At 39.6% G+C, this 26,369-nt stretch overlaps 2 protein-coding genes across 3 annotated transcripts; both read right to left on the bottom strand.

The window, feature by feature from the left end:
* Nucleotides 1-657: 657 nt before the first annotated feature.
* Nucleotides 658-4,594, bottom strand: btg4 (B-cell translocation gene 4). The gene is made up of 4 exons (XM_056397657.1): nt 4,251-4,594; nt 3,288-3,425; nt 2,258-2,531; nt 658-1,194 (listed from the first exon to the last, which is right to left on the bottom strand). Exons 1-4 carry the CDS (start codon nt 4,421-4,423, stop codon nt 982-984), a joined length of 798 nt encoding a protein of 265 aa, XP_056253632.1. The 5' UTR covers nt 4,424-4,594; the 3' UTR covers nt 658-981.
* A 4,489-nt stretch (nt 4,595-9,083) lies between these two features.
* On the bottom strand, nt 9,084-26,262 carry slc25a14 (solute carrier family 25 member 14). 2 transcript variants are annotated; one of them, XM_056396846.1, is made up of 9 exons: nt 26,083-26,262; nt 25,397-25,501; nt 23,966-24,104; nt 22,830-22,924; nt 18,095-18,180; nt 17,380-17,475; nt 16,405-16,529; nt 15,963-16,176; nt 9,084-15,657 (listed from the first exon to the last, which is right to left on the bottom strand). In XM_056396846.1, the coding sequence occupies exons 2-9, from the start codon at nt 25,458-25,460 to the stop codon at nt 15,616-15,618; spliced, it is 861 nt and encodes a 286-aa protein (XP_056252821.1). In that variant the 5' UTR covers nt 25,461-25,501; nt 26,083-26,262; the 3' UTR covers nt 9,084-15,615. The 2 variants fall into 2 exon arrangements, with proteins under 2 accessions (XP_056252821.1, XP_056252820.1); XM_056396845.1 differs by lacking the exon at nt 26,083-26,262 and having other exon boundaries at nt 25,397-26,065.
* Nucleotides 26,263-26,369: the final 107 nt, after the last annotated feature.

Below are 26,369 nucleotides of genomic sequence, written 5' to 3'. Positions count from 1 at the left end.
GTGACTGGATACTTTCAGAATTGTGACAAGTCTATTTCTTGGCTGGGATCAGTAACTCCTGGGAGTCTCCACTGGCAGTAATCTGGTCATGAAATTGGGTTTACTGTCAGTTTAACAAGGAATAACATGCTAATTAGTGAGCTAAGAAGATGGATTTTGCAACCGTCACTCTCCTGACTGGATGCTCTGTCATTTAAAGTTAAATCTGTCACACAAAAACAAGTGATGTTAAATCTGTTTTTTTTTTTCTTTCTCTCCTGTAAAAGTGTTTCCTGATGGGGATGATTGTGATTGGGGTTGCTGTGCAGGCAGTGTTGTTAGCTGATTGTTCTTACACACCAATCACTAACTACACTACCAGTACAACCACCACCATACACAGCCACTCAGGGAAAAAGAGTGAAATCCTCATTAATCTTAATTTAACCAATAAAGAACCTCAGTTACCGAGATGAAAAATGTCCTGGCAGCAGTATTTAGATAAGAGGCTACAAAACACAAACCTGTATTAGCTGTCCTGTCAACGGTCTCTCTATAATCATCCTACATTAATGCTGTTTTGTTTTTTAGCCAAAATGCTAATTTATCAAAGAGTATCCTCATTTAGAAAGATGGACCAAAACATGAAATAGAGGAAATACTTTAGAAAAAAACAAGCAGAGCTGACACATTTATTTCTTTTCAATGACAGGCCAATGTTACTTTATTCACATTTACTTTAGTTTTAGTTTAAAAAAAACACATTCAGAAAGGAGGGTTTAATTAAAATACTTGAATATTTCAAAGTTTAAAAACATACTTAAATAGCAGTACTTTAAATCATTATTACTTTAAACATGTATGAATAATAAACTCTTATACTTTAAAGATACATCAACTATCCTGACACTTTTCTCTTCACATGGTGCTTTGATCCAGCATCATGGCTCCAGTCCTGAGCAGCAACCCGATTCTGGTTCTAGGTTGAAGGCACGGCTCGCTCTAGGATCGGGATTTGCTGATCCAGTGGTACTTGTCAACACGAGGCCCACTGAAGGTAAATGTTGCTCTGTGGGACTTGAAGCCTTTTTGGCTGGAGAACTGGGAGGTCGGACCTCCAGCTGGAGGAGCGTGTGGTGGGAATGTGTCCCCAGCAAAGGCCTTCCGCTTCTCCCACAGCCAGGTCTGAGGGGCCCCGGAAGAAAACTCAACAAACTGAGGAGGAGAGGAGGGTGAGAGGCCGGTGAAGCAAGAGACCAGTGGTGGAACTAAGCAGTCACACGTACTCTATACTTCCACTTTACATTTGAGTTTTTTTTTTTTTTTTTTTTTTTTTTTTATTAAATAACTGTACTACATCTACCTATATTTACTACAGTTACTTTACAAAATATGATGCTTTGTTTTTAGATGAAAATACCCAACAGTTTGTGCAAGTAGAGCTTCAACCATTTGATACATTTGGCAACTATTTTGATGATTTATTCAAAAATACCTCAAATATTTAACATGTCATTATTCCAGATTCTGAAATGTGAAGATGTGCTGCATTTCCATTTAATAATTTAATCTATTTTAGTAACATTTTATTTGGACAAAAACATTGAATGTTTCACGCTGGGCATACGCTTGCATTGTGACGACAAACTGAGAAAATGATCAAAATTTAAACATCAGCTCCACCTTCTACCAACTACAACAGTAAAACGCTGCTTAAAAATGAATCAATAGGAACCAATTAATATAAACAACACAAGACTCATGGCACATTTCACAGAGTAGTTTCTTTACATGTTCTAATTTTTTTTCAGTGCAGGACTTTTATTTGTAATGTAGTATTCTTATAATGTCCATGTGGTATTAGTACTTTTACTTAGAAATGATCTCAGTACTTTTGACTACTGTGAGGAATCTTTAACTACCAGTTCTTTCCAGCTGTAAAATACAGCAGGTTAATAGTTGCTGCTCTTTTGACTGCTCCAAGGAAAAAGCAGAAAATTCCCTCAAAAAGTTCAACCTCCAAAATTGAAAATGCTTTGAATTAAAAATGTTGAAGATGCTTTTTATGTCTCCGTTTCTGCTTTGTTCAATTAGGATCTTTAATATTTATAAATGATCTCAGGGACTGTCATTTCAATCTTAATCATATTTTCTGTTTTTAGTGTGACTTTGTGACATTTGTGCTGTGACAAATTCTTGCTTTCTACAATTTCTGTGTGTTGTAACTATGGTATACTTAAAAAGTGCATGGCATTATTAACACACGTATCTAACCTACCCGGTATACACTGTTGGGGTTGCTGACAGTTGGGATGGTTTTGGGTTCAGGGTTGGTGGGTAGGACCGGAGCAGGGCAGACAGCTGATGGGCCAACGTTGCCACTGCTCATGCTGTTGTCTCCACCCCCATCCTCCTCATCTGAAGAGCTTCCTGATTGGATGTCGAGGCTCGCCCGCTCCACGGCATCATGGATGCGGCGGGAAAATTCCCCATCACCACGCCGACAACTGTCCACCACGGAGACACAGAACGGAGTGCTGTGTTCACCGTACCTGCAGGAATGGACAAAAAATAAAATAAATAAAAGCTGCATCTTGTCACCTCATGAGCACTGTGGCCTCCAACATGGCGTCATGTATGTCACCCAAAAACTATTACCATTATGAATCCAGCAATTTTTTGCTTTTCATATCTGAACTAGAATTACTGCCCCAGGGTTGTATTTCTCCACCAATCAGCCAAGTTGCAGGAAGTATGATCACAATCTCCCCTTCCTGAGTTACAGCATTGAATAATGGCCACAAAACATTATGATGTCATAGTGAAGTCGACCTTAGAGCATTTGGATATAAAATGTTATCACCTAATTTTATCCTTGTAGATACGAGTTAAATTTTGTTATTAGCGTATGAGTTTGTCAGTTACGGCCAAAAACGTGTTTTGTGAGGTCAGTGTGCCAGAAGAATGTGAGATAACTGTGACCTTTGACCACCCAAATCTAATCAGGTCCTCTTAGAGTCCTAATGAATGATTGCGCCAAATTTGAAGAAGTTCTGTCAAGGCGTTACCGAGATATAAGTAATTCAACAGTAAGGTAACAGAGTGCAGTGTTGGTGTAAGGGCAGAAACATGAGGCTCATTTTGACTTTTGAAGTTGTGCACAACCTGAAACAAAGCAGCAGGTCTGTCAAGGACAAAGTTTAAATGCAATCTTTGCACAAAGACCCACTGAAGAGCTGCACAATGAGCCTCCTCTCTGAGTTTGTTATCAAGTGAGATCCTGGCACTACAGAGTGAAGTGGCCTGACCTGCAGGACACCTCTCCAGGGTCGACCCACACCGTCACCTCCCGGGGAATGCCCAGATCTTCGTATGACACTTCACTGCGCTCGCAGGCCTGCTGCAGCACCGGGTCCTGCAGCTGGACTCGGTTCATACGCAGACACCTGAAACACACAGAGCGACGGTCAGCACAAAACACAACTCTGCCTCAGCAATGTTAGCTTCACAAGTCTTGTTAAAAATATGCAGCGTTTCATTTAATTTCAATGTAATTTTTTATTTGTAGAGATTTTTAGATCAGTGAGAGATTCCTGCCTCAACCCCAGAATAAAGAGGTAAATTAAATTTTATTTTTAGTGCTCACAGCAATGAAAAAAAACAAAAAAAAAGCATCAGTATTTTCAGAAACACCCCCAACCCCTTGTTACTCACTGAACAGTTCTGACTTCATGCTGAAGAAATACTCCCTTGCAAACTGTTGAAAGTAGATTACAATAGTTTACAGTTTAAAAACATTTTAAAAATCTGAAGCAAAATCTGCTCCTTTACTCTGGATCATATAGAAAATGCATCTACAGGTTTCATAGCAACTGTTTCTTCAGTAACCGGTGGATTTTAAGGGTTTTGAGACTGGACACACAAGTATGTAACTTCTGCTGAATGGTAAAAGTTATAATTATGGGATGATGCTGCATGCTAAGACCCAAGTGGGAAAAAGTCTCAGAACTGGCTCAAAGTTTGCTGAACAAAGCCAATGGTCAAAACAGTTCAATGTAGTGGCTTGATATCTTAAGTTTAATCCACTCTTTCAGTTAAAAGCAACTCAGCTGGTTTTACATTTTCAAAACAACAACAACTGAACTACTCAGTTCACTCACATTTTTAAAGTCGGCAGGTGAACTTATATTTTTAAGCTGGAAAGGATTCAGATCAGTGACAAACAGGAACAAAAACTTGACACTTCCTGTTTTTCTGAAACACTTACTGACCTGTAGGCCTGTCCCTTGGTGGGTGCGTTTGGGTACCAGTGGTTCTTGTAGCTCTCAAACAGAACAGAGGTGAGGGCGGCAGCAAATCGCTCCCTGCTGTCATTATCCAGACAGCCATATCTCTTCACCAGCCGAGCCACAAAGAAGACAGCAGCAGCAATCTCCTCCTTCATGGCTACACACACACACACTCACTCACTCAAACCCAACCAGACTCAGCAAACTCAAACTGTTACTGTTAAAAACTTCTTCAGTTGATAAAACATGTGTAGGATGATCCTACTGCTACAGAAAAGCAAAATAAAGATAACATATAAAACTAACAGGACAAACTGGAAGCAGCATGAGTCCAGCAACTCACATACCTCAGACACTAAAAGTTCACTCCCTCCTTAGATTCTCATGTGGTTTAATGAAACCACAGTTCAGCTGTGTGATAAGCTGGCACACCTGAAGCTGGTTGACTTAATTACCCCCCCCCCCATCTCTCTCTCTCTCTCTCTCTCTCTGTATGTGAGTGTTTGCTTAGAAAATCATATAACTGAGCCTCTCTGCAGAACTTTCCAATTTCCCAAATGTCAGTGAAAAAACACTAAATTTCTGCATGATTTTGATGCAAGTTTCACAATTATCTCTCCACATAAAAGCAATTGAACTCTGGTTTGACTCAAATCAGTTTGATTTAATGTAAATGTAAAGTGCCATGCCTGGGTGTTATTTTAAAGACAGAGTTAAATTTTACTTTACACATAAGGAAGGTGACCAAAACAGCTTTCTGTCACTTAAGAAATAATGAATTGAAAATGAAAACTTATTGATGCTTTTATTTCAGAGAGATTAGATTATTGCACTACTCTTAGGCCACTGGTCTTATGAAGCAGTCAATTGAAAGACTTGTAGCCTATAATAGATGTTGATTTAATTTGGCTTTTAATTAATTCTCTCATATGTAATATTTTATTATTCCTACTGGTTTCTGCTTTTTTATTTTCATTTATACTTTATCATCTACTGTCTTTTTATCATCTAATTTCAATGTCCTTCTATTCGCCCTTGTTTACTGTCCTTTCATTTTTATTGTAAAGCACATTGAGTTATATATCTCATATGAAAAGTCTTCTATAAATAGTTATTGGACTATTATTGTTGTTGTCATTATTATTATTAATACGCTACTTGTGAGCTGTCCCACTCAGATTTCAAGATTAGATAGATAGATAGATAGATAGATAGATAGATAGATAGATAGATAGATAGATAGATAGATAGATAGATAGATAGATAGATAGATAGATAAATAGATAGATAGATAGATAGATAGATAGATAGATAGATAGACGTTTGCTGCAGCTGGGGCTGCTTCTCTGTCCTGCCAGAATGTTGTGGAGAGGATGGTTGGTATTGACTAAGATGGCATCCATCTGACATTGCATGTGTCTCTCCACAACAGTCCTGAGTGAGTCGAGACTCTTGCTAAGCACAGACCCAGCCTTTTTGACCAGCTTGTCCAATCTCAGATTATATAAGAACATCATGTAAATAAAGTCTTAGCCTATGTTTAGCAGATCTCTCACATCATATAGTGAATAACTGCTTTTCTCATTTCATTATTGCTCTCCATAATAACTTTGCACACATCGTATAGCTACACAGTGAAGGGACTCAGTCTCTTCTTAATTGTAAATTCAACACTATGTACCATTGAAAGTGTGTTTGGGGTGCTGTGTGTTGATTAATATCTTTAATTTGGACGTAGGTCTTTAATTCTGCTCCTCGTGCGGTGACACCGTGCTGCTTTCTCTCGACAATTCAATTATTTTTTTGTCTAAAAGAAAAACAGACATTTTATTTAAATTCACCAACAACAAAGAAAGTGAACACAGACAGATCTACATAGAAACCTCAAAGTAAGAAGAGAAAAGAAAAAAGATGGTGCGACATCATCAATTCGAATTACTTCATCTACTTATGACGTCATCTGTCTTTGATCTAACGCAGATATTGGGTGACGTCTTAATAACGTCACAACAGAAGTACTTAAAAAGGAGCAGTTAACTATATAGGTAGAAAATAGCAAAGACGGAGTCACAGCAAACACACGAGAAACTTATTGCCGAATTTCAGAAGAAAATCAGAGACAGTTACCATGGATACATTTGCACTCGCAGTGACTGCTTATGCGAAATTCCCTGAAATCAGAGCATGTGATCTCTACATCGCCCCAGATATCAAGTATTTGATGAAAATTTTCCAGAATGAGCTCAAATTTGGCGGGCGAAGTGTGTCCACACCTTTGCTGATTGAGTTATGTCAGCGCATTGTTAATTTGACTTCCACGATGATCCAGGAAGCTGTTACGTTAACTGTTTCAGACTGGCACAGGAAAGCCCCGCGGATATTCACACTTGTGCACTCAGCCCGGTGTTTCTTCGGAATAGACGAGACTGATGTCCTGTCTAACATGAAAAACACCCTTCCGCAGTGTTTTGCCGAGAGCATCAACATGAAAAAATTTAATTGTGAGAGCTTAACCGATTTCATCCGGTTAGTTGCAAGAGAGGTGACGGCGAGAATTAACTACCGCATAGCTGTGAGAATCGGCTCGTGCACTTCACATTTGAGATCCAAGACTTATGAGTGTAACTGCATCTATTATGAAACTCTTCATTCCATGATTGTTCTAGTTACTAAAACACTAACATGCCTGATCCAAGGCAGCTGCCAGTGCAGACCGGTGATCAGAAATGTAGAGGTCAGCAGCACTTCACTGTTGCATGACAAACAAAGCCAAAGACTACATCTGGTCATAGAGGAGGTTCTCTGTGACGTGAACTATTCCACCACAAACAAAGCAGTGATGGATATACTAACAGAGATCACTGACTTTAGCCGCAAAAATATTCAGGAAAAGACTGAAGGGTACTGGTTTGAGGACTGCGATGGCTGGCTGTTCGAAGACAGCTTTGAGTCTATGGACTCAGGCTGGACCACAGACAATGAATATTCTGATTTTGAAGTACCCGACGATGCCAGTGTACTAGCCAATGTTGACATGCTGCAGAGTTATGTTTCAGACATGGTAGATTCTCAGTCAGTCAGTCCAGCCTCACCATGTGAAGATCAGCCCAATGACTCGTCCGACACTCGTGATGCAACAATGTCAGATGATGCCCAAAAGCAGGCACTGATTATCCTGGTGCTTACAGGGTTGCTACTGCGCGCCTTAAAGAAGGCCCACACATCACTGCACAAGGGCGCTTTCAACACGGCCATCAAGAATCTGAGAGATAAGGCAATGGACAAGATCAAGATCGCTGACATCCCTTCGCGCTCGGACCAAAAAACTGTTGAGAAGATCTACAAAGCTCTGTTCACAGACCTGTGTCAGCAGCTCGGCTCTGCACAGGAGCTCCTGAAAGCCATAACGTCGCAGCACGAGGATGCTGACAATACTGTTGTCGAGGCCTTGAAGTCTCATCTGACGGATCCCCCTCCGCCTCCGAGGAAGAACGCTGTTGCCAGGTTCTTCTCATCTGTGGGCAAAGCTATTATGAAGCCATTCAAGGCCTGCTGCAGAGGGAGCTCCCACTCCTATGACTGATAACCCCTCTCAGACCCCTCCACCCTGCTGGGGGGACTCCCATGATGCATTAAGCACTTTCTCCCTTTCTCTCTCCCTCTCTCTCTCTCTGTCCCCTCCCCGGGGGGACAAGCTGTTCCTGGTCTCCTGTTTGAATTAATCAATACAATTAAAACAATTATTGAAATACTTCTGTCAATGATCAATAGCTAATAGTTCCAGCTCTACTACTAAGTGTACTATTAAAATCTGTCCAAGCATTTTCACTTTTTCTAAACTGCTTCAGCACTTTTGTGACACACCGTCGTGGTTCTCAAAAGATTTTGCGACACAATCGTTGACTTTTAACACGTGGACTAACTCAGTACATCACTGGATCAGCCGGAGAGATTTGTACTTATCATTTGCACGGGTCTTTTCCTGGCCCTTGCAAAGTAATCCACAATATCGTCCAGTCCTTGGTGACCTTTCTTGCACTGAAGAAAGGTTTCATGGAAGTGTGGCATTCATGACTCAAGATCAACAATGATCCCGACTTCAGACTTTTCTGTGGTCTGAAGTTGCTGTGGAAATGTTTTATGCATCTGCGAACAGTTAGTGTAACATGAGCATGAAAAGCATGAAAAAAGAGCCACTCTTCTGACAGACACTGTGAAGCACATTTGATGTTTTTCAATTCTTTATTTTTAATTTTTAGAGCTCGATTGACCAAAATCAAGTTACTAGATAAACCCCCCTAAAAATGTGGCAGTAATCTTTATAAGTTAGGTGAACTTCTTGGTATTTTGAATTTGGAAAACTGTAAAACTCAAAATTAAGTAAGAGCCAACACAAATAGAATCTATTTCTGTGTAAAACATTGCGCCATCACAATCACAGTCTGCCACGGTGCAAGCGTGCCTTGCTTTAAAAAGGAATGGGAGATGGCACTGATTTGGTTTATTGCATGTTAGACCCAAAACACTCCCACGATTAATTGAGAGACAATAAGTACAAACCTTTGTAACCATGGGCCTGGCGCAGCGGCCATTTTTTCTGCCATTAAATTAGCAAAAGTGGTTAAGCCTCCTGCCCTAAATGCACTTACTCCATGGGCTTTAGACCATGACCATGAGCCCACTGACTCAACAAACATTTTAAAAATTATACTCCGATTTTCCAACTTTCATATTTTTTATGCACAATAAATATTAAAATAGAATTTTACCTGCCCAACTGTATGAGCAAAAAGAAATAAACTGATACAGAAACAATCACAGCATATATTTTTATTTGAGTGAACATTTAATTTATATAAAGCCAAACCCATTCTGTCAAAGAAAAAAAAAAAGTACTCTCCACCATAGAAATTCATCGGGTAAACAAGCGAAAGGGTTATAGACAGTAATGGTACAAGCTGACACCAAAGTGCAAATGATCAGTGGAAGTGATGAGAAAATTTACAAAAATATTTATAGATTTTCTTATCCTGTCAGACTGCCACACAGATGCAGATCTGTCAGTCAACAATTTCCACACTAAAAGTATTTTAAAATCAGAAAGATGAAACACTTTGCCTGAGCTGAAGCCTCTGAAACAGCATTTTGATGGAAGTGGGACACCAAAAACAAACCTACATGAAGGTTGTAATAAAGGGTGCACTACTTTGGCCTTTACAGGACGAATTCATTTATGAAGTATCAGCTACATGTCCAGAGACAATAACTGAAGTCAATCTACAGGTTCTCAGGCTGTTTTTCTGCTCTGATCAGGAGGAATGATGCTGACTGGCCGGAATCCAATACTAAATTAATGGCGAATATCTTCGTCATTTGATCAGTGTAACAGTGTGTTAGTTTTGTTCAATGTTAGACAGGGAAACGGTGCTCTAGCCAGCAAAACAAAATGTAAAAACCAACAGACTTACGTCAGTCATAGGCAGAAAAACAGACTGCAGGGGAAAGGGAAAGCAATAGAAAAGCATCAAATAATCAATAGAAACCCCCATTTGCTGAGAATATGTGACGTGTTTAAAGATCAAACCTTAAAAAACATCCACATGGCACACACTGTTGTGGAAAAAACATTTTGCAGAAGTTCTCACTCTTTTCTGACTCTGTTTCTATTTATCACAAGCTCTCTCTCATAAACACAAAGCGCTGCACAATCACAATCAGCTTATATATGAAGGAGAAAAAAAAAGCAAAACATTTCCACTGGGGATGCACAATTAATCGCAAACGCAATTAGGCCAAGTGCAGTATCCAAATTCCAAAAGCTCCAATTTTTTTGATAAAGGTAAAACGTGTCACAACATTGTTGTGCATCGTTAGCACCATAAGCATTGTGGTGTTACAGAGATGGCATATTCTCCAGATGTAAGGGAACATGTTTGTTTGGTACAAGCTCCAGCAAAAATCACATCATAATTTTTAAAACATTTCAGTGAAAATGAAATGCAAAAACGATCACGCCAACTGAAATGACTCATATTGCAATAACTGCCAAAATATTGCAATGATTTTTTGATTTTTTTTGCATATCGTGCAGCCCTAATTTCCACATGCTCCTCTCTATGCAAAAAAACATGAATGTTTTATTAAAAAAAGCTTTCATATGAAAAGTGTTCAATGACTAGGGCCACAGAGCAGTTTTGTGGATAGAAACACTGAGACTCTATTTCACACTGGTGTCAAAACTAAAGCTAAGCCACTACTTTGCCCAAATATTCCTGACTCAACATCTGCTTCCACTGAGAAAACCCCCATCTGCTGATGAAGACTGTGAAATGCAGAGCACAATACAACGAATGGATAGTTAGAGCCCTGACTTAAGACCAGGGCAAGACAGAGAGGACAGTGGGACTCCCTCACAACAGAGTCATGAAGTGACAGTGAGTCGCCACTTACCACAAACCAACAACGTAAGCTCCCTGCTGGTACATCCTAAAGACAGGGCCCCCGCTGAGAAGGAGACCACAACACTACATCACAGCGCTACAAATCCCAACGTCAAGAGTGAACTTTCATGCTCGTTTATTAGCCACCAACACATTTCACACAGAACTGGTGTGAGACTAAGGAAATGGACGTGTTCAAAGTAAGGCCACACAGGGGGGTGGGGGGGTTGGGGGGGGTGGGGGTGGGGGGTGTTTGTTTCACTGCACCACTTTCTGATGCGACCGGGACTAAAAACTCATAAAAGGAACTGATGGACAATTTGACAAATATTCTTATTTGCATTATTGGCGCGTAAAACCATGACTGCTGTTTAAAACCAAATTTCCAAAAATGCCATGCTATTCCTTTCAGAATAATTCAGGACACTGTTCTGTCAAAAAGACAGTAGTCATTCTATATCTACAGACTAGTAAATAACTTAAAAATTTCTCTTCTTTTTCTTTTGGTTTTCATATTCTCCTAAGCGCTGTTCACATCAAAGAAGCTCGATTTGTTTGCCATGAACATAAAATGGTGGCGAAGGGAATGAATTATTAGGCAAATAAGTGAAGAGCTGTTATTGTGGTCGACTCAGAGCACTTGGTAACAAACAAATTGAAATTAAAACACAAAAATGTTTCCAAAAAAACAAAACAAACAACAAAAAAACCCCAGAAAAACTAAAAAATAGCGTGACCATTAAATACTTTTGAAAGGAATAAAAGCAGGAATGGAAAGCAGCATCAGCTGAACTGTATTCACGTTCACTGAACACAGTCAGAAGCAGATGTTTTTCAAATAATTAGAAAATAGATAAAACTCTGCATGAGCTTAAAACATTAATGATTCCCAAAAATGGTGCTAAAATCAAGTTGACAACTTTCACAGCAAACAATCACAGAGTTAAACTACAGGACTTTTATTTGGATCCCTTGCTGTGCTGGCCTTCTCTACTTCAGTTTGACGGTTTCCATAAATAGGTACATGACAGACACAGAAGTTGTAAAAATATCACATTAACATCGACATTCACAACAATGTGTGAACGTGTGCACAAAGCAAGTTGTTGGTTAACTTACAGCTTGATTAACAATTTTGAGATGTGTGTATGTTCTTGTATCTCAATTTGCTGCATCACCTCCACTGCATTTCACCAGTATTCAAAATCAGAAACTAAACTTCCAATGTACATTTATGTTGGTATATTATTGTAACTTATGTCCACACTAATATGTATAAATCTGAAAGTGCTATTTCCTGAAGGGTTCCTATTCACACTGACATCTTCAGATACGTTTCTCATGGTTTGTCATTCATGCTGCCAAGCCAAAACAATTAGAGCTGCAACTAATCATTTTCATTATTGATGTATCTGTTGATCTTTTTTTATTTTTCAATTGTTCAATCTATAAAATGTAAGAAATTTGTGACAAATGCCAATCAGAATTAAACACAACCAAAAGATGAAATCTTCATGTTGCTTGTTTTGTCTGAAAGACATTAAATTTACTGTGATACAAATCAAATAAAAGCAACAAATTTCCACATATGAGAAGCAGAAACCAGTAAATGTTTGAAATTTCTGCTTTGATAAATGAAACTGTTTGCAATATAATAATATTTTGACCATGTTGACCGATTAATCAACTAATTGTTTTGGAACTAAAGGATATAAAACAGTAAAGTCTCTTTCTCGTTCATCTCCTTTGGTTGTTAATTAATCTCAGCATTTGAAAGCATCTTCAGTTGCTTCAGTGTGGATGGAACCCAAAAACAAAGGCCAAACTATGTTTTCACATGTACCTGTATTATCTGTGACAGCCTTACACAAATATTATCCGCATCTCCACCTGACCTCTGACCTCAGCCTGTGTCCCGTACAGTGTGAGCAGATTTTTTACTCACCTGAAACCCAGCTGACAATTTATGGTTACTCGACAAAGCTGATTAAACGTCCCATAAACCAAGTCAGAATCCCTCTGCACACAGTTTACAGGAAGGGAAATGTTTAACGGATGAACTGGGGGGTAGCAGCGGTTCAAACTGTGATACTACATATGAGACACTGTTCGCAAACAGTTAAAATGGCTCAGGAAAGCACGACTGCTGAGGTAACAGAACACATCAGAACATGTATTAAAACTGGCTTTTTAAAATATTAACTTCAGTACTGAGCGCTGCAAGCACAATGTGTGGACAGTCAAAGAAAACTGAAAAACCCACTCAGTCAATGTGGTAATGAGGCATCAGAATCGGCACAGGAGCAACATTGTCATAGAGTAGCATCATCATCAGGCGGTCAATGCAAAGTGTAAGGCTGTAACAGTGCAGGTCTACCAAGACTCCGGGCTCATCAGAAAGGCAAAAACACACTGGACATACACATTTTTCAACATACTGTTCTGGAGTCCAACACACACTCAAAACCTTAACTGGCCTCTCAAAACAGCAAAAGCAAAAGTTTTGAGTTGTGTCCAAGCAGCTCAATGTGCTGTAACAATGTTTTGTGTAAGTTGCGGATTCACACTGGACACATGACAAAATGAAGTACACTTAAAAATGGCAAAATGCAAACTAAAACTGCTGTGATCTGTTGACAAGACTTAGGCTGTCTTGACTGGATTGTAGTAACAGCTAAAAATAATACACTGTCAGATGTTGGTCCAAATAACAACTCCTGGGAAATTTTACTCTCTATCGGCGAGACATAATTCACAAAATCCAATTACGTATATGAAGGCAAGATAGAACAGAAGAATGGATGAAATATAAGATAAAGCCAAGCTGGTTCACCTAACAGACCAGGGAATACAATCAACCAGCATCATTGCCTACAGCAGTTTGCCAGAAAAAAGTGCTATGAAGATCAAAATTATAGCGTATTTTCAATATGTGTCAGTTACAGTATAGAATTCAACAGGTTTTGTGCCTTTACAACAGAAGAAAGAGGACTTGTCTCAATCTCAAGATAATTTTGAGACACCTAACCGGTTTCTAAAATAACTCAACAGTACTAAAAACACACAAAATATGTGGATGAAAGGGCGAGGCCACCTGTGGTGGAGGCTAAACTCCTGTACTGAGCAAGTCCAAGAAGGGAAAATTAATATTTGCGACTGATTCATAGCACTTGTTATGATTACTGTTAAGATATTATTTATGGCCTCCCATAACTAAAAAACATTTAGTCTGTTTTACATGGGCTGAGTTCAGATAATTTGTTTCACAAAAATTCAAATTTCAAACAAGCAGTCTATTCTAACTACACTGACTTTCAATTACTTCCAGCACAGAGTTTCTCCTGCAAACCACATTTTGCAAGGCCTCGGAGTAGTTGCAAACAAAAAGAATCATCTGCAGATAAATTGAACCCAGTTTGGTGGAAACACATTTGGCACAAAGGCCCCTCCTTCTCTGCTTTCGATCCACAGCAGCTGCCTCTTTTTCATCCATATCCTGACTTTACCTCCAACGACACACACGACAGTAAAAATAGCGCAACAAGGCATCGTATGTACAAGAGGACATGCCAAAGATAAAATGCATCCACCTCTATGTGTGAATGAGTCTGTACAGCCATTTACATTGTGTACTGGATTGTTATCTTGTGGGACAATAATGACATATGGCAGCAAACCACAACTCATTACCTCCTAATACTGCAGCAGACCGGAGGTGAACGAAACAAAAAACAAAAATCTCTACAGCAAAAATAAACTTAAAAGAACAAACAAAACTTCAATAGGAGTGACTCATCTGGATTCAGTGTTTCCTTCACAATAAAAAAAAGATGTTTTGGTTGTGAATGAATAAGACAACAAAAGTGTCTCCCTTTTCTCAATAGATGCTTTGGTTCAGGTTTCTGATTGTTCTGTTTAAGATCACAGATGATTATGTTCTAATATGTCTCAACAAAAAATAAACAATAAATAGAACATAAGTTGTTTTTAGATTAATGCAGAAGTTTATGTGTTGAGTGATTTTCTGGCAAATGACCCACTTAAATATTCAAACTGCACTGTAAGATTTCAGAGGCTTTGTGGCACCTTTTTCTGACACCTTACTAAAGCAAAAAGATCCTAATATTTCGCCGGGTATCAGCCTCACTCATGTGGAGTGCTGCTGGGCATCTTTCATTGAGTACAGTAACTACTTGTAACAGTCACTTTGTCATTTGTACAACTCTTCCATGCAAATTCCTCAACATTCAACAGTTATTATCCTACCACATTTCATGCTGCGCCTGTGCCCTTAAAACACAGGGTTTCTACACATCATTCATTTTTCAATTTAATTTTCTTTTCTTCTTTTACCAAATTCCACAAACTGTGCAGTCGTACGTGCAATGCCTAAATGTATTAATAAATTAATCTCTTATGTTTTTCCAGATGTGTGTATAAATAATGAGGAAACAATTCTGTCCTGTCTTTCTTTTTTTTTTTAAGCCAAAGCTCATGAGATTCCACTCACCCAATCCACAGTGGTAAACCCTGTCTTTCTCATCAGCTCAAGGGTATAAAACTAGTCTTCCAAACATTCAGCCTTCAGCTACAAGCAGACATTTAGCTGCCTGGGGAGTGTTAGAGGTGGTTGAGGGGTGACATTAAATCATCAAAGCAACAGTCCTTAAAACTGCATGAAAAAAGAGCCAGTGACAACAAATAAAACATTAAAAACAAAAAAGGAGAAATCAGTGTAAGATTTTGATGAACATGGGCAGATGACCGATGCTGTGTTGTATCATTTGAATGGATTTGGAGGGGAGTGTGAAAATACTGGTGTCAAAACTCCAGGTGCTGCCGTGCTCACACTCCACTCATCCCTGACACAGTCTCGCAGACCAGCGAGGTCCCACTTCCTGTTCCAGTTAAAACGGCAGCTTCTTCAGCTGCTCGAAGGTGATGAAGAACTGAGACGTGTGTTAAGGAAAACATCAGGATTCAGAGTGCAAGCTGGGCTCTGAAATATGAGCAATCTGAGTGTGCCAGACCTTTGCTGAGCCAACTTTGACCTACAGGGCTTTGCATGGTCATGTGTACACAGCTATACCATATCATGGACAATTAAAATGGATATTTCAGAGAATTCCCTTTATTTTACTTTCAATTTACTCGAGAAAAAGAAGAAGAAGACTATATTCAAATAGTGGCAACAAATTGGACGTCTGTTTGTTTTTCTCACCTCTGAAGGAACTCTGCAGGTTTTAAAGGATACGATGATGTTCCAAGGCCCCAGTCGCAGCCAGTTAGGCCAGAATCCTTTATAGAGAGCGAAGAAGCCTTCGTTCTTCCACGTCTGCATCACTCCATCCAGTGTTCCTTTGTACATGGGGCTTCCCGACAGGACTCGCTGGTTCATCATACGAGTGCGGACCACATCTACAGGGTTAGAGGCCAGTGCGCCCGCCAAGCCACACGTGAAACTGGAACTGTTACACACAGACAGACATGGAACAAGGTTAAGGGACAAGGCCAAAGCTGAGTTTCATTCAAAGGTCAAATCTCCTCCTTTTAAAAAAAACAACAAAACCAAATTGATAAACAAAATATTACAGCCACAAATTTCCAGTTTAGTTTTCATCACTGCTAAAACACTATATACTTCATAATCATACAGCATGCCCACCCATGACCCATTTAAGAATAATCAAATTTACATGAAATGTGCCAAAATGGTGTCTCCCATGAGGCCAGAGCGAAGCAGGTGCTTTTTCGTTATGTCATAGACAGGAAGTTCCACCCCCACGACAATGGCTGCCCGCTGCGCTGTGGGAATGACGCCCTGAGGAAAAGGAGGATGAAGAAAATAAGTCTGTAGCAATATCACAGTACAACTCATTGTATAGAGCTGAATCGACATTCAACAATCTCATATTACATATTGCCTTAGATATAGATCACTTATATGCTAAGATAGGCTAAACAAACCCTATCTCTGTACTGACTGTGTAACTCCTGGAAAGGCAGCAACTGAGCATCGAGTATTCTTTAAAGCATATTTCTTTGGGGCTTTTTATGCCTGTATTGGACAGCACAGTAGAGAGAGACAGGAAATGCAGAGGCAGAGAGAGGGGGAATGACATGCAGTAAAAGGCCGTCCGATGCGGGATTCGAACCGGGGCCGAGTGCAGCGAGGACTGTGGCCTCTACACATGGGGCGCCTGCTCAACCCACTGCACCACTCGACGCCCCCATCGAGTATTCTTTAAATAAAAAGTCTGACATTTTGCATAAGACACTTATTCGTTTATGAGAAGATGGCTCCTGCTCTCATGCATAAATATAAAGCTACAGCCAACACCTGGTTAGTTTAGCTTTGCACAAAGACTGGAAACTTTTGCTAAGCTAACCAGCTGCTGGTTGCACCTTCATATAGCTTCATATTTAACAGACAGAAAGGAGAGAGTATCAATCTTCTCATCCAACATTACGTCATAAAGTGAATAAGTGGATTTTCCAAAATGTCCAACTATTGTTTTTAACTTACTTGGTTTGCTTTAACTGACTTGATCTGTTAAGCTGGATACAGTTAGCAGTTGTTAAATGAATGAAAAACATTTCCACACTCAGAATCCACCACTCTTAACACATAAACATATCCACATCCCCATACAGATTACTCCAGCACTCACTCTCCACAGCCCTCTGGTGCCTTCTGTCTGGTAGATGTTAATGAAGTTGGACATCATGCTGCCTTGGAGCAGACTGCCCTGAGCCTGCATCCTGATCTGGGACAAATACAGACACAAACAGAAAAGTTCACAAAAAACACTTTTTCCGTCAGGTGTCATCTTCAATGTAAAGTCGCTGGTTTTATTTTCTTGGTCCAACTGTAGCTGTTTTGGTGGGCACTGCCCCACACCAGTTATTCTGTAAAAGGGAAACTCTGTACATTAAACCTGATGTAAGAAACAATGGAAACATAAAAAAGTTACTAAATCGGAAAAGAATCAAAAATTTCGACACATAGTTAAGACTGTGTGGAACATGTGTAGGAACATATTAGCAGTCCATGACAGCTACTTATTTTTTTTTTTTTTTTAAGTATATTTTTTCGGGCTTTTTATGCCTTTATTTGATAGTATTGTGGAGAGAGACAGGAAACGGGGAGGCAGAGAGGGGGAATGACATGCAGCGAAAGGCCGTCCGATGCGGGATTCGAACCAGGGCCAACTGCAGCGAGGACTGTAGCCTCTACACATGGGGCGCCTGCTTAGATCACTACGCTACACGACGCCCCGACAGCTACTTATTTAACTACTATTTAATACAGGCTTAAATAAGCAAAGCTTTAACATATTTCCAAACAGATGTTTCAGTCTAAGCCTTGTCCCCAGCATTAATCACCTTGAGGACGTCAGTGGGATTGGCCAGAGAGGAGGACAGGACTCCAGACACGACACCACAGAAGACGTTGATGACCATGGTCTCATCTGTCAGAAAAGACACAAGGAATTATATTAATTAAAACACACAGCCAAAAGCGCACAAACACAATTTAACTAAGATTAGCCTATAATTCACTATGTACAGATGTCTAAAGGAACAGTGTGTCATTCCCATACATAATAAAATCATGATGCAGACTCTCCACTTTAAGAAATAGTGTGTCACTTTCAATCCACTAGTTGATCTTGCTTGGGACAAAACATTTGTGTAAATGCCCTGACGCTGTTATATTATTTATTTCTGGAATACAGAGTGTTTCATCCTCACCACTGTATCCAAGTGTTTGCTCATGGTGTAATGTTGTGTCTCTGTAAATAATATTATAAAGAGTAGACCTGCTCTACATGAAAAGACTGAGATAACTTCAGTTTGGCGCTATATAAATAAAACTGACTATATCTTTTTTTATTATTAGTCTGCTCTGACCGAAACAAGACAGTGTGTTGAAAGTGACACGTTAAGAGTATACATAAAAAAAACTTCTTGTTTTACATCCTGTTGGATCCAAGCAAAGCTACAAATTTAGGATCAGAGTAGAGTCTGAAAACGCTAAGATGAAGTCATAAAGACTTAAAAAGTATCTACAGTGAAGTGATTTCAACAAGGACCTGACTTCATTCTGTGTTTGTAGTAGTTTGTAGTATTAAAGTGATAGTCAGATTATCATTATCAGTGTTCACACTTGCTTTAATCCACTTGGAGCATCCACATGGGTGGAGTTAACTTTATCATGATCAACATAAGTGGTTGACCACAAAGCTGGATTTGATGGACCTTCAAAGAGTCTAAACTTACTCTCTCTCTCACACACACGCACACACACACACACACACACACACACACACACACACACACACACACACAATGTGTAAAACTCCACCTGTGTGGCACTCCAAGCAGATCACAATAAACACTGAGAATTATAAGTCTGTTGGAGAGACTGCACACACTGTACAATGACTTTAAATAAGAAGAAACCATTGTTAGCAATTAGCCTCTGCAGAGTTTGTCAGAGTTAGAAAGTGGTGGATCTCATTAGTAGTAACCCAGTATGGAGTCTACAGTAAAGTAAGAAAAAAGGAGGAGGAGGAGGAGGAGACAAAATAATAATGGATTGAGTTTGGAACAATAGTTACAGTACTCCTTGATCAATCTGACCAACAGTTAGTGTGGCGCTCCTCAACGCCGCTCATTTTTTGGGCAGGGGAACGGGCGTTCGATCCCACCACAACCACAGGGCAAACCCAAGCCTGTATCAAAACAAGCATTCAAAACACAGTGGCACCATCGTGGCACAGGGCATGCAGAGTGGACAGACAAACAATCAACAAAAACAAAAAAATAAAATAAAAAAGTGCTCTGCATTTTGGCAAAACATGCACACATTAAAAAAGTAAAGTTAAGCCTCTGTGACAAAAAAAAAAACTTAATTCCTTCATTAGTTTCCCTCCCTGCTCCCTCATCTTTAAAACCTCCCTTTTCTCTTTCTCTTTTTCAATAAGTAAACTGAAGGCACAAGACATTTACCCTGTTTTATTGGTAAATTTTATGCTTCATTTGCAAAGAACTAAGCGACTGACAGCCTATTTTGGAAGTTAAATGATGTAGCTTATAACAGTGTGACACATTTGTTCCACTGTTTTAAGAATTGCTGCAACATTTTGGGCAATACGTCTGTTTGCTTAGCTCAATCTCATGTTTGTGCATTGAAAGCAGAGCTGGCACCACAATGTTGTTAGCTTAGCTTAGCATAGAGACGGGTAGCAGGTGGTTGCCAAGTTTTTTTTTTTTGCCATCCTGGGTACATGGAGAGCAAAACCTGCTCTCATTGTTATATCTGGCAACTCGCACTGCAGTCAGAGATGCTGCACAGAGGGACTGGGCGGATGAATGAACTGCTGTTTGCTAAAAATAGTGTCAACGTGCATCTCCTCCAAAAAACAGTCAATTTTGCATTTTTGAAGATACATCCTGGTGTTAGCAGGTGCATTTTTTCACTTTAGACAGAGCCAGGTCAAGTGATAGAAAGACAAAATAAAACATCACCCTGTCCTTCCCTCTAATCACTCACTTCTGTTTTCCTACCCTGATCTACTCCATTACTCATATTATCTAGCTTATGTACACTAATTAGCCATTAAATATTGAGAGGAGCAGAAGGAAAGAGAGGGAGTGAAGGAAAACAAGCGGAAGTGGAGGGAAGAACAACCTCGGACCAGTGGTAGTGAAAGGCGGGGTCAGATAAAGAGGGAACCAGTCAGCAGGAAAAGAGAGATGACAAATAAAAAAGCAGACAAAGAGGGAATGAAGGAAGAGTCTCAGGAACAAGCTGGCACCAGCCAATTGCTGATAAATATTGGGCGAACCCATTATGGCTGATAACTGAAGTGGCTCTCTGTCTGTCAACACAGTATGAAGTGATCCTTTGAGCTCCAGACAACAAAAACTAATCCACTCTCAGGTTTTTCAGAGTTTCATCTCTATTGTTGAACCAGCTTCTTTCTGTCTCTGCTTCTTTTGTTTTGGCCTCATGGTGCACAAAGTTTAAATAGAAGGGTTGTGATGGGTTGTGCATGATTTACAATAAATCTACAAACTTTACCAATTACATAGCTATTATTCATGGAAACAAAACATCTCATGGTAATCATTAATGATCATTACCTATTAATCTGTTGATTTTTTTCTATTAATTAATCATTTTGTCATTGTGTTGTGTCAAAGGTGGCCTTGTTCTGTCTGACAACTGGTCCAAAAAAAGAAAGCAAATGCTCACTTTCTTAAAGGCTGCTTTTGCACATATTTCAGTGATGCTGCACAACTTTAAATGCTGAGTGATTTGAGTTTTTGTCTAAAATGATTTAAGATTTAATTTAAGGTCTGTTTACTTCCATGTTAATGGTATTAATAAAATTTTCTGCCTCAGACTGTTTAAAACATATCAAATCTATGTCAGATAGCAGGGTGAAAAGCTCATCGGAGCGCTTCCAGCTGCAGTGTCAACGTAATCTGACTCACTCTTTAATCCCTTACCCGCCTCTTTCTGTCTTCACTATTTTCCATCCATTCCTTCCTTGTTTCCTCCCATCCTTCCTATCTTCTTTCCTTCCTTCCTGGAAGCTCTTTGCCTCTTATTTAGCTTGCAAATTAGTGCCGGCAGGTTAACACACTCTGCTTCCAGCCGGGTCAACAAAGCTTGTTGTAACAGCTTTCAGCTGCACACTCAGACGCTCACACAGTGTTGGTGCTGTGCAAAGAAATATGTTCTGTGAAAATCTCTTGGTAAGGATAAATGGCACTGCACCAATATCACCAGGGTAACTTGCTGTGCACTTCATGTGTTTGTGCATTGATCCCACATTATATACCAGACTGATTCTGATGGTACAATTAGCTGATGTGATTATACATTATTAGTTCCCAGAGGAAAAATCTTTTTTCTAAATTTCTGAATTGATACTCAATTGTGGTAAAGTCTAACCACCTTGTACCTCAAGCCATTTAAAACAAAAATATTATTCACTTTCATCCATATCTGCATTGTAAACAAGAGCACACCAGACACCACAACACCCAACACGCATGCAAAGTGTCGCATCACAAACAAAAAGCAGAGAAGACCCGCAAGGGGTTTGTGCTGTGTGAGGCACAAAAGATGTTTCAAGCCCAAACAGAAGAAAAAAGAAATGACTGTCGAGGAAGAAGCAGAATGCAACATGAGCAGAGTCCCAAATAAATGTGTTGCTTCACCTGCCTCTGAGACTTTTAAAGTTTAGAAACATACTAAGATTTGTTGAAGGCCAAAAAGATTTAAGAAGCATTTTAAAAACTACAGTAAGGCTGACTTTAAATGCGTGACTTTTGCATTTATTATTCCACTAAAGCACTAAACACATCGTTCTGGTATGGTAATGAGATAAACCTAATACAACGCAATACAATACTTTGACAAGATGCATCCTTAAAATTAAATACTTGACAGCAGCAAGTTATTCCATGAACCCATGATCTAAACTGTATGCAATCATTTAAACTGCCACAACCATGCTGTGATGCACCTTCCTCTACTTCACTCTGGATAACACCACCTGACCACTGGATCAAATGGAAATTTAGGAAAATGACTTAGCTGCTACTATTGCCAGTGTTTATCTGTTGCTGCTATACTCACCGTTCTTAGTCAGTTCAGGTTGTTGGCTCTCAGGGGTTTTGTCCATTGTGCTCACTTGTTTTGGTTGTGCTTATAATGCTGCACATACTTTACAGGAGATTGCATCAGCCTTAAACCAGACAGAGGCAGGATGCAGGGATGACTGTTAATTTAATATACGCTCTGCACTTTGTCAGTATCATTCAAATTACAACCCATAGTTCACTGCTGGGCCATCTGCCGAGCTCAAATGACTGTCTGTGAATGTTTTTGCAAAACCAATATCCTGTAGTCGAAAATGCTTTCCGAGATTTCAAGTGATTTCTGTGACACACACTAACTGAAGCCTGTGAATAAAAAAGCCAGTCTCCTTCAATGTAGGGAGAATGGAAGACCCTTAAGATGAAAGAGTTTATAGGAGAGGTTATCAGAAAGGAAGAAGACAGGATACAGGATATTCAAGGGAGAAATAGTGACACCCACCTTCTGGATGACTGACAAACAGCCTCTTCAGAGAGTTGTAGGTTCCTATCTTGATTGTCCCGTAAGAAGCTTGTCTCAACAGAGCAGGGGAAATCCTGAGGAGAGGTACATTATGTTGATTAACCTTTACTCTGTGGATAAACAGAACGCAGGTGCAGAAGAGGAGAGGGTGCTTTACTGTTCTTTCCTCAGCCAAATTTTTTTCACCTGGCTTAGGATGCAAATCTTCAAAATTTCAGTTTCATCGCGGAGTGTGACATCCAGGCTTGTTGTCTGTTACTCACACCCACTGCTTTAAAAGCCAAAAAAAAGCTCCTTCTTATCTTGTTTCAAAATGGAATACATTCTCTGCCCCATTGAGCTCCTTTCAGATCCGCAGTTCAACCACCCACAAAGTAAAACAGCTCTCTGTGCAAAGCTCATTACTGCATGTTGCATTGAACACATGCTGTTTCCATTAGCATGGAGCAAGAAGTAGTAACTAGATTCACTAAACAGCATGTTAGAGTTTAACTGAAAGCACCTTGGGAACAAGTCATCTGAGGCTGTATTCACTGTTCTGGACCTAAGAGTCCCCACTGCTGAAATTCTACAGAAACTCTTAAGTCTCCAGGACTTATACTTAAGATCTGAATCTTAGTTTAAAGCACACTAGCCCTCCTCAGGTGGGAAACTGTGGTGAGTAGTAATTCTGAAGCAGATGTGTATTTAACAAAGACAGGAGTTCTCTGGTAAAGTGGCACAGAACATATTGTGCAGACAGAATTAACCTCATTAAGCAATTAACGCTATATCACAGCCTGTTCATTATATTCCCACCAACTGAACAGCAGTAATGGACTGCCCCTGTGTTGTAAGCATCATTGATGACATCCACATCCCTGTCAGTGATAGTGTATTTATTGCAGATCTACCAAAATAGCACTGGTTCAGTAGTAATTACAGCAGTGATTCTTCTCCACTTAGTGTTCAATTGATGTAAAACTTAATAGGCAATAGAGGCATGCCACATCAGTATCAGTATTTATAAGCTCCAAAACAGCATGTACTTGGTCTGGTCTTGAAAAATCTACCACAGTGCCCACATTAAACACCGAATGTGTTGTGTCCCCAGAGCCATAAAAAATGTTTTATACCCAGAATATAGCGCTCGGATGCCCTCCTCTTTGCCGATCCTGAAGAGGGCGTGGAACATGCCTCTATAGCGCACCTCCGTGTACTGGGACTGACCCTGGACCTGTAGTCGAGTCTTAGTCAGGTCAATGGGAAATGTCCCTGAGGATAAAAAAAAAAAGTAAAAAGAAGAAAGAGAAAAATGATAATAATGAATATTAACTGTAAAAAAAAAAAAGAAGGTATTTATGGAAATGCTGATTAGGAGTACAGGATATTTTGCATTTGTACCATGGCTTGTAACTTTCAATTATAAGTAGAAAAACCTCACACAATATTGATAAACTAGTTCATAGTACCAGGTAGCTCCAGTTTTCACCACTCACACATTATCAATACATTCAAGTCACAAAACATAAAATCTTATTTTATTTTATTGGTGGAATGTGACAACTAAAACTTGACATGGACAGAAACTGAAAGACAAGTGGAGAACAAAAAACACAGACATCAAGACAAAATAATTTCAGTGAGACATAAACCATTAACAACAAATTGGTAGAGAGGAGGGGTACAGGTTGTGAACTGATTTGGGTATGTGGTTGTTGAAGATATTAATCACTTGAGAGAGAGAGAGCAAGTGAGATAGGTAAATGTGTTTCAATGTTATCAGGGAAGTGTTATCAGGGAAGTATGAGATCGACAGATGAGGTAGGTAGCTATGATAATTATAACAGTGATGGAGGTGACAATGGGGACGCTGATGATTAAATCAATAGTTGTAATAATTTCATGAAGGAATGGGAAGTGAGGCTACATTTAATATGATACATATTATATATTTTAATCTCTTTCCCCAGTTGTAACCCATATCCAGGTACTGAAAATGTCATATTTCCTTTCTCATTTCATATGACACAAGAAAATTATGACAACATAATAGATGAATACAGACAAAAATAACTAGTAAAACTATCTTTGTCATTCAAGGGATGATCTATAAATTAATAACTTTTTTTGTTTTAAGTAGTTGCCTTACTGTGTGATTCAAATGTAATAATAAAACCTTAAACAAGAAAACAAGGGGTACCTGCCAGGTTAAATGCTATTATGAAATTAGCAGGCAATTGTGTATTGTGCAAATTATAAAATAAGCAGTATGGGTATTTACCAACAACCTGACCTAACCTTTATGTATTATGTACATTTGCAGTTGCAGTACAATGCATGCGGTGTGCACCACAAAGGTTTGATATTAATTCAGCTAGGTGCATCATTCCCGTTTGGAAGCCTGTGCTACCAGCAGTTGCTGGTGCAGAATTTTTCTATGGCTGCAAATTCACGGAATATAAAAGATTTATTTCCATAAATCATGCATTGCCGTTTCATAATAGCGTCTAATCTCAATAACATACATCTCGGTCGGCGTCTGCATGTTGTGGTGCATCACGTACCGAATTCTGCGACAATCGAGGCCATGCCTCCGTAGATGAACGGCTTCCAGTTCAAGTTGGTCATCTCCGTGGCGGCGGCGGCAGCTTCCACCTGCTGCAGCCCCGCTAAAAACAAGAGTAGGCCGCCCAGGCAGAGGTCAACACAGTGATGCAAACTCAGGCAATACAACATGTCGAGAAACATTGAGCTCTAATGATGCTACAGATCAACGAAGCTCCTCAGCATCAGCATCCCAGCATACTGCGCCGGAAACAGACGCCCGCTGTGTCGAACACTGTTAACAGAGCCATCATATTTGTTGTGGCGTTGCTATTGGCTGTTAGTTCTGTCAATCTAGCATTTCAACGATTCGATTGGCTGGTGTGTCGGGGAGAACAAACCATGACTGACAGTGACAGCAACAGTGTAATTAGAATTAAAGTTATTTATTATCGTTAACGAATATACTCATACAAATCAACACATAATTAACTAAGTATAAATCACCCTACTTGTTATGATGTGCGATTTTAATAACGAACAACCGTGCCGTTTAACAGTCTTTATCATAGAGGTGTCCGTGCCAACTGTTTCCAACGGTTAGCTCGAAACAGATTGCTCCTGCTAGGCTAACAGCTAGTCAGCTAACACTTGTGGAAATTACTAGCCCACTTGTTAGCGAGGTTACCGATTAGCAACTAGTTACCGTTACATTCAGCCGAGACGTCACGTGCCTGCGGTGTCGATGTCTATATCGCAACCTGCTATTTGACTTGGTTTTCCATGATTTAACACGTATACATGACTTGACTTTGGTAAAGTGGAAGCAGAAAACTTCACGCCCGCTGTTAGCTTCCCATTTCAGCTAATGTCAAGTGTACCAGAAATGGTAAACAGAGGATTTCCGTTAATACTTTCAAAATAAAATGCCCTGTTTACAAACTGCGTTGTTCCAAGCAAGGTCATCACGGTCATCAATGTAATGTAGGAAAA

The sequence above is a fragment of the Seriola aureovittata genome, chromosome 15, assembly GCF_021018895.1.
Source record: "Seriola aureovittata isolate HTS-2021-v1 ecotype China chromosome 15, ASM2101889v1, whole genome shotgun sequence".
Classification (NCBI taxonomy): domain Eukaryota; kingdom Metazoa; phylum Chordata; class Actinopteri; order Carangiformes; family Carangidae; genus Seriola; species Seriola aureovittata.
The sequence above is the reverse complement of the archived record's forward strand: the minus strand, read 5'-3'. Positions and strand labels throughout refer to the sequence as shown.